Genomic DNA, 8,905 nt, shown 5'->3' on the forward strand with positions numbered 1-8,905 from the left:
CCCCCCTTGTGTTCCAGAACGTTTCTGGTACTGCCGCTTGGCACTGAACCACAAGGTCCTGCACTATGGTGACTTGGATGACAACCCTCAAGGGGAGGTGACATTTGAATCCCTGCAGGAGAAAAGTAGGTTCATTTCTCTGTTGCTATGTCCTGGTAGCTGGACTCCATGTCAGGAGCGTTCTAGTCCTGGCTGTTTCGAACTGAGTATCTGGTCGTGGGCCAGTTCTCTCTCGACCATCAGAGGCCATCTCTACCTGGAATACCTCATAGGGCTGCTTGGAGAATTCAGTGAGATCAGAGATGGGAGTGGCTTTCGCAGATTATAAAGGGTGATACAAGACTAAATTGAAAGGCAGTGGTGAAGAGTAGACTGCCTGGATTCAAATCCTGGCTTCGCTACTAATTCTAATCGATTGCAAGTTCATTTTCCCTTCTGCTTGGTTTCTTCTGTCAAATGGGAATAATAGCTACACCTCCCTCATAAGAGGATGGAATGAGTAGTGTACGTAGAGCACTTAGAACAGTGGCAAGTGTGTAACAAGCGAAACCGTTAGCTGCTTCCACTGCTTTTTGCCGTAGTGGCATTGTCATCGTCTTTACTGTGAAATGGAAGCGAGGTGAGTGTCAGAGGCCTATGCCTTGGGGAGACAACCCAAAAGCCCTGAAGTGACCCCCAGGTAGATTTGACACAGCCCAGCAAGCCACAGTTCGTGGGACTTCACTGCGGGGGAGCGAGCAACGCAAGGCCCTGCGCCTGAGCTAACGTGGCCCTTCAGGAGGGCGGGCCGGGGCGTCACGCAGCATAAAGCTTCCAGAGACTAATCCCCTTCATTTTTCAGTTCCTGTTGCAGACATTAAGGCTATTGTCACTGGGAAAGATTGTCCCCACATGAAAGAGAAAAGTGCTCTGAAACAGAACAAGGTGAGTCCCAAGTCTGAGTCACCGTGAGACCTGGAGAGGACAGTTGGGGCATGCTCTTTGCCCGCATTCTGTCTCCCTTTAAATTATTCCTGAATGTTTTATGAAGAACAATTTTGAATATATGCAAAAATAGGTAGAACCCGCAGATATGCATCACCCAGCCTCAACAACCATGGCAAATTCTGCCCATCTACTTGTCCCTCTCCCTTATTACTTTGAAGAAAATCTCAAATATTATATCATTTCATCTGTAGATATTTAGACTGTATCTCTAGATTATAAAGCCTCTTTTAACATAATCATAATACCATTATCACACCTAAAAAGAAGTAAAAAGTTGTTATTTAATGTCAAATATTTTGTTAATGTTTGAATTTCTACTCATTGTATTATAAATATTATAATTTCTCTGTATAAAAATATGTAAATGTTTATGCGTATGTACACACAGGTATACACGTACATACACTCATCCTCATTTTGTTTGCTAAATCAGAATCTAAATAGGAGCTACACATCGTGATCAGTCTTTTAAGTTTCTTACTTCATAAGTTCCCGCTCCATCTTGTCCATATTTTTTTTTCTCTGCAGTTTATTAGTCGAAGAAACAAGGTTGCTTGTTTGGTAGTTTCCCAGAGTCTGGAATTTGCTGATTGTCTCCCCATGGTATAGTTTAAGTCATTCCTCTGCCCCAGATCTGTAAATCGGTAGAGAGAGCTAGAGCCTTGATCCAGTTCAGGTCTGACCTTTTTTTTCTTTCCCTGATAAGACTACTTCCTAAATGGTATTATGTTCTATCAAGAGACACATGATATGTGGTCGTCTCTGTTTTTGTGATGTTAGCACACTGTGGATGTTCGATGCCTCATTCCACTAGTAAATTAAGGCTTGCAAACGAGTAATATTCTAATGCAGTCAGTTCTTTTCATTTATTAACTGAACTACTTCTCTGAAGAAAAACTTGGTTCATCTGCTGTGGGTTTCCCAGTGATACAATTTATATAAGAAAGGATTGGATAAAGCTTGATCGTGTACCTACTTTTAAAACAAAGAACTGGTATCATCCATCCTTTCCTTTCGTGTACCTACTTTTAAAACAAAGAACTGGTATCATCCATCAGTGACCAATTTGGGTATGTGTTGTTTGTTTTTTAGTATTTAATTCAAGGATTTAAGCAAATTATATTTGTTCCAATCCATCACAGTTATGTTATTGATGTTCAAATTGTCCCATCTTTGGCTACCATTTGTTTTTGTTGTGGTGGTTTTTTTGTTAGACTGTTAAGACTTTCAGTTGAATTACCAGGCTATGTATTTACGGTAGTATACAGTCGTGGACTCCAACATCCAGAAGCTTCCACGTGTTGAGGAATGACTTCTCTCTGATCTTAAAAGTCTCACCACATCTTAGGTGTGATTCGGGTGGAGAGTGGGTGAGTTGAGGTCGATCACCACTGGGCCCCATCTCCAGCTGCTCTTATGTGCATGTTCTGGGGCCTTGATGACGTCACATCTGAATCAATACATGGTGATGATGCCAAGTTGCCAGGACTTTGGCCAAGATCTTGGTTTTTCAGAGCCCAGGCCAGGCCATTGCTCCAAGTAACCGAAACCTTTCTCCTTCAGGAGGTGTTGGAATTGGCTTTCTCCATCCTCTATGACCCCGATGAGACCTTAAACTTCATTGCGCCTAATAAGTATGAGGTGAGCAGAGGGGCACTGCCTCGGACCACTGAGCCCTCTCTGGGAGGGGCAGGCAGAATAGCAATGTCCCCGTAGAGGCAAGGGGCCATAGCCTGTCATGATGGCTGTTTGACACCGAGAATCTGCCACCCCTGAGCCAGGCTCTCCAGGTTACTCTTCAGCAGCATATGTAGGTTGTTAGAAACACAGGGCTGGCTAGGGGTAACCTGTTTGCCTGGGTCTAGGAAAATCTTCCTCTTCTCAGTTTCTGCGAGGCCACTTACCCAAGTGACCCTGACAGACTCTCCCTCCTCAGGCGTCCTGGCCGTGTGTAGTGGATCTGGCCTGGGCTTACGGTTTCATCTGCAGCACTGGAAAATACTAGATGTTAAATGAGTCACTGCGGTTGAGACCGTATGCCTCTGGTGAGCTCTGAGAGCCGTCAGAGGAAGCTGGAGGCGGGGCTTCTGGAGGAGGAGACTGGAGACGCTTAGGCAGGGCCTGAGCCAGTGGAGTTTTACTGGGAAGAAATGGAGAACTAGCAGGTGGGGAGACATGCGAGCAAAGGCACGGAAGAGGATGGAACAGGAGGAGTTAGGGATAGGCTGAGAATTCTCTAGTATTCCTTCTTATGATGAGACTCTCAAGTTGAGTTTCCCTAGTACTTAATTTTAACATTTCTTGATTGCATTTTTTTAAAAAAATTTACTTTCTCTGAAAATTGGGGTCTCACAGTGGTTCCTTTTGTGTCATGTTTTCTCACATATATGTATTCCCCCTCCTCCATTTCTAATTTCAGGGGCAATTTTAAGGACTCGGTGCCCCAGTTCTCAGATCTCGTTTGCTGTATTCTTTAATTCCATTTTTAAAAAAATCATTATTTTAGGGAGTTTAAGTGTCAGTCTCTCATAAAAACCAAAAGGGCTCCCAACTTGCCTGTGCTATTATCCCCAAGTAGTACCAGAAGAGACTGGTGTGAAGCCTCTTAACAGAGGGACCTTGGCAGGACCTCCTGCTGACCAGGGCCACCATGTGATGTTTTGCAACTTGCTTCCCCCAGTACTGCATCTGGATTGACGGCCTCAGCGCCCTTCTGGGGAAGGACATGTCCAGCGAGCTGACCAAGAGTGACCTGGACACCCTGCTGAGCATGGAGATGAAGCTGCGGCTCCTGGACCTGGAGAACATCCAGATTCCCGAAGCGCCACCGCCAGTGCCCAAGGAGCCCAGCAGCTATGACTTTGTCTATCACTACGGCTGAGACTGGAGCCAGAGGCGACGGTACCCAGGAAGGGATTTGGGGCCCTGGAAGAACACTCACAGTCTGGTGCCTTGTCTTTTGCTTGTACAGAATCTGTAGTGACCATGGTGGCCAGTAAATGCCAGCTGTTCCTCACATCCAGTGCAGACCACCCAGAGCTTCCTTGGTCCCTGTGGAGCCTGGGTTCAGGCCTTGAGGAGTGAATAGCAGATGCCCTTGCCTTCCAGGCCAAGAAACTGCTTCTTGAGCTGGATTTAACAACAGCCACTCACCTTTTCTTCCTGAGCCTGCTCTCCAGTCAGCTGGATTCCCATGTGGGCAAGAGCTGGCCCAGGAAAGGCTGCCTGCAAAGGACAGTTGTGCTAGGCATGTTGAGAGTCTCGGAGAAGCCACCTTTCGGTGACCCGTGCCTGAGTCTCAGATCCAAGCAGAAGCCCTGCCCTCACTCGCTCCGGCCTCACACAGGGCCAACATGCTGCTGCTGCTGAGGTCTGGCTCTGACATCTCTGCTCTCCGGAGCCACCAGGTCTCCCTCGCCCACACAGTTGTCTAGGCAGATGGAAATTTCTCCCTACAAGCTCTCAGTCCCTCATCCCGGCAAGTCAAAGACATGAGGGCTAAGTTACAAACCTCTTAGTCTCAAGGAACTTTGCAGAGAGAGCCCGGTTCAATGAGCCTAGATTCCGCCCCCCCTCCCCCAACATTTATATCTTTACCTTCTTGGGGGAGAAATCTCCCACCTAAACTGAATTGCAGCCTCCTCCAGTTCGCTTTCCTTTGGGCTTCCAGACCTCAGGAAGTTTGCCTTCCCTTCCTCTCCATCCCAGCGCTGTGGTTCCTGCCATTGACCATGATTTCAGGGAGCTGGCTGAGGCCACAGCTGTGCCAACAGGGCTTCCCTGGTGCTGTTGCACTTGTAAACCACACACGCGGTCTCTCTCCTTGGACTTAGTGAACACAGTGGCATTGAGTATTGGTAGCCTGGCATGGTAGGTACTGCCCAATGAAGAGTGTACTATATATTTTCTTTACTATAGGCCATACTTATACAGACATGTATATATATTTATATAAGATCCACCTATCCTAGGATGGAATGTTTGAGGGGAAAATAAAATTGGAGGCCCAAAAAAATTACATTTGTAGTTGTGAGCCAAGACTGTAACCTGAGAGCAGCCAGGAGCTTCCTGTCAGTAACCATGTTTTCAATAAATACTCTTTCATGTACAAACTGTGGTTCCCACTACAGCTCTTTCTCTGTTGCTTGCTCCCTGCCCAAGGGAGATTCCGCCTTGACAAGCCTTCATTTCATGTGTCTGGGAGACTGGAGAGCTCCAGCTGGAGCCCTCAGCCACTTATCAAGAGCCCCTTTCTCCTCTTCAACCACCCTGCTCCCTCCCCCTGCCCCCCCCACGCCCCCCCCCCACACACACCTGGGTAAGGATGCTCACAGATTGTCGCATTAGGACAAAGTGTTTTCTGCTCAGGCCTGTTGGGTACAGCAGGGAAAGGCATACTGTACACCCCCGTGAACATGTCCTCCCTCCTCTTCCTGCCAGGGACACAGCCAGGGAACAGCTCAAGTACTTGTGCCTTACAAAGAAGACATGTTCTTCACCCTGTGTGTTGCGGTGCTCAGTGCCCAGCCTTCCAGCTGGTGGTTTAGGCTGTTACTCCAAACCTCAGCCTCGGTAGCTGGAAGGTTTGAATGAGGGTGGTGATGAAAATAGATACTTTCTCTTGCCTCAGAGAGAAGGGGGTGAGGACAGACTCAAAAGGCATGGAACGTGCATGCAGTACAGGCCTTCAGGACTGAATAAAGCTAAGACCTTGGGCAGCGATGGGTGCCATTGTAAGTGATTGATAAGCGCTGAAAGAATGAATGCCAGTGAAACGCCAGCTGCAGGGGGCGGTGGGGGTGGGGGGGGGCGTGGGTATCGGTTTGCATACGAACTGCTTACACTCTGGCTTTGAGACTTCTTTTCAGAGAGGCCAGGGAAGCCTGCTGAGTCACTTGCAAGGATCCGTGTTTGCTGCCAGTCTTGGAGCCAGAGAGCTCAGAAGGGGCTGGGGAGTGGGGCGGGGAACAAAAAGCCCCAAACTGGGATTCAGTCTGCAACCCGAGCCTCCCCTGGCCTTTAATGGCTCTTCCTCTGTAACGGCTCTGCCTCCTTTTAATCCATCCTGCAAGATGAATAAAATCTAAATTCCCTAGCTGGCATTTTTGGGACCACTGCAACCTGCCCCTTGGCTACTTTTCCAAGTGTAGCTTTTGCTACTCTCCTTATAAATTATTGGGCTCCAAGCCGGGCTCCAGCCTTCTCTTCCCCTCCTTATTTCCTCTGTCTGGGACTCTCTCCCCCTACGCGACCTATTGAAATCGCGATCATTCTTATAGTTGCAGGCACAGAGAAAATGTTTCACAAATGTTTATTACGTAGTACCTCCCACGGATCTTCTAAGTCCTAAAATGTTATGCCCTGACTTAGCACTCCCCAGCTGGCTCGAAACCCCGGAATAAAAAGACCATGAGAGATTTATCTTTGTAGTTCTTTCCATGGTTGCCCAGCACTGGGTCGGAATAAGGTAAACATTTAATTTGTACATCATAGGTAAATAAGGGATTTCCTGGGTGCCCGCGGTGCGCAGGGTTCTGCAGCAGGTAACGGGGGCTCCAGAGCGATGCCCTGATGGAGCGCAGGAGACAGAGACATCCGCAGCACAAGGGGGTGACCAGCACTGGGCCCGAGGGGCTCCGGATAGAGGGGATCCAGGCTGACTGCGGGGCGAGAACCTATCTCCGCCATCCGCCCCGCCCCGCGGGCCCCGGGCCCCACCCACCTCGTCGCCCCGCCCCCAGCGGTTTCTGGCGGAAATGCCGTCCCAGGTGGCGTAGCGCCCGGCCTCGCACTTCCGGCAAGGGGACCTCGGCCAGGAGCGCCCGCGGCGGAGGTGAGTGGGCGCGCTGCCGCCCTCCCGCGCGCTCCCGGGGCCAGAGAGGGTGGGGGCTGGGCGGGGGAGCCGGGTCCCCGCTGGACCTTGCGCGCCTCTGCGTGGGGCGCGCCCAGGCCTCTGTGTCCCCGCTGTGGAGGAGACCGGGGCCTCCTTGCGCTGTCCTCGGCCGCCAGCCGCGCGCGTTTCTCCGGGCACTGCTGATCTCCAGCGACAAGCGGGGCCAGTACGGCTCTGTCCGTGGACAGGCTGCTGCATCCCGCGGGGGTCTGCGAGTGGAGGGCGGGCAGTAAACTCGTGAACGAACGAGGAAACGTCAGGTAGTGGGAGGAGCCGTGAGGATGATGAGAGGGCTCTCGAGAGTTCAGCCACGCAAAGGTCTGTGGAACGGGGTTGTAGGCAGTGTAAACAGCAGAGAAGGACACAGGCTTGATGTGTTTGACAAACTGCCAGGGGCCAGCGTGGCTGTGCTGGGGAAGAAAGATGGGAGAATAAGGTTGCAGATGTTGGCAGAGGCCAGATGGTGGGATGTCTTCCTCGTTGGCCTTCTGAGGAGTTGGGTTAGCTCTGTGAGGACATGGTCTGCTCTCTGTGCTTAAGCCATCTCTCCAGCTGCTTTGTGGACTCCAGGCAGCAGGGCTGTTAGAGGAAACAGGAACACCAGTTAGGAGTCTTGCAGTCAGTAGGTGAAAAATAATTGTAGCTTGTAGACTGTGATGGTGGAGCAGAGGTGAAGAGAAATAGATGGATCAAAAAGTATATCAGAGGTGGAACTGACAGGCAGGACAGGATTTGAGGCAGGAGAGAAAGAGTGGTCAAGGATGACCTCCTCATTGATTTGGGGTTCAGGCTTAAGTAACCAGGTATATTATGTTGGCATTTACTAACGACTTTGGAATAGGTTCAGGGCATGAATCAAGGAATAGGCTTGGGACACTTTAAGTTTTTGGTATCTTGAGTGGAGCTACAAATGTCCTAGTCTGGAGATCACAGAAAGGGTTAGGGCTAATGAAAGGAATTTACAAATCATTGGCATGTCGAGTGGAATAGGATGGAATAACGCAAGGTGAAAATTAAGATAGAGAAGCCAGAGTCCAACTCTCAGGCACCCAGTTTTTACAGGTTGGGTTTATGAGGAGGAGCCATTAAAGAAGACCAAGAAGGAGTCCATAAAAGCAGAAAACCCAGGAGACAGTGGTATGACATCCAAGAGATTTTTCCCAAGAAGAGGAAGTGATCAGTCGTGTAAGATGCTGAGGGGAATAGAGACTTGGCCCTTGAAGGGACAATGCGAAGCAGGGTGTGATGACTCAGTGAAGCAGCAGGGACAGGCTGGGGAAGTTTCTCTAAGGGGACAAGGAGGAAGGGGCCTGAGCCCATGCCATTAGCCAGCGTCAAGTGCTGTACCTGATGCTGTTGACTCCTCTCCTAGGACGCACATGATTTTATCCTCCTCTGCAGTTGGGGAGACTGAGGTCCAGAAGTCAGATAACAGAAAGTGGTAAGTCGAGGAGCCAGGATTTGAGACTAGATCTTTTTCACTCCAGGCCCACACTTTTAGGCACTAAGCTCCACTGCCCATGTTACAGTTTGCTAGATTAAGGGGAGCCAGGAGCTACCATGACGCACCAGCCCTACCCTGATGTGGCTACTGCTCCCAGCTAGACTGCCCCATAAGGAAAGTAAGGCAGGCTATGGAATTCCTTTCCTGGGCAAGTGAGTTTGGACAAGCATTTGTTCTTTTAAGCCTGGTTTCCCTTATTATAAAATAAGAGTGGGGACCTTATCAATTACATTTCTCTATCTCCAGTGATAGAGGTATACAGAAGTGCTTAATAAATGCACATTGAATAAATGGCTAGATGATTTCCAAGAACGCTTCCAGCTGAGATTGATTTTGTATTTCGGGTTAGGTGACCTTCCAAATGATGATGAGAGAATGAGTGTTGTTAACTTTCAGACGGTGCTCTCTGTAGGCTAGGGAAGTCACGGTGACTTCCTAGAGATGGGGAACCTGGACTGGCTCTTTGAAGGAAGTGCAAGGTTTGAATAGAGGAGGGAGGACATTGCAGTGTTGCAGGAGGC

General features: G+C 49.4%; 2 protein-coding genes across 5 annotated transcripts in view; both read left to right on the forward strand.

Annotated features, from left to right (window-relative positions):
- The window catches only part of ELMO2 (engulfment and cell motility 2), a 40,702-nt gene extending 35,603 nt beyond the window's left edge, over nt 1-5,099 (forward strand). For all 4 annotated transcript variants that reach the window (XM_023536039.1, XM_023536037.1, XM_023536038.1 and 1 more), the window contains 3 exons: nt 842-924; nt 2,551-2,628; nt 3,668-5,099. In XM_023536039.1, coding sequence (XP_023391807.1) covers nt 842-924; nt 2,551-2,628; nt 3,668-3,868 — 362 coding nt within the window. In that variant the 3' untranslated portion in view covers nt 3,869-5,099. The remainder of the gene's footprint in view (nt 1-841; nt 925-2,550; nt 2,629-3,667) is intronic.
- Nucleotides 5,100-6,744: 1,645 nt separating this feature from the next.
- SLC35C2 (solute carrier family 35 member C2) overlaps nt 6,745-8,905 on the forward strand; it is a 13,646-nt gene continuing 11,485 nt past the window's right edge. Inside the window, exon 1 of the mRNA XM_011369300.2 lies at nt 6,745-6,820. The gene's annotated coding sequence lies outside the window, so the exon portion shown is untranslated. The remainder of the gene's footprint in view (nt 6,821-8,905) is intronic.

The sequence above is a fragment of the Pteropus vampyrus genome, unplaced genomic scaffold, assembly GCF_000151845.1.
Source record: "Pteropus vampyrus isolate Shadow unplaced genomic scaffold, Pvam_2.0 Scaffold147, whole genome shotgun sequence".
Lineage (NCBI taxonomy): Eukaryota > Metazoa > Chordata > Mammalia > Chiroptera > Pteropodidae > Pteropus > Pteropus vampyrus.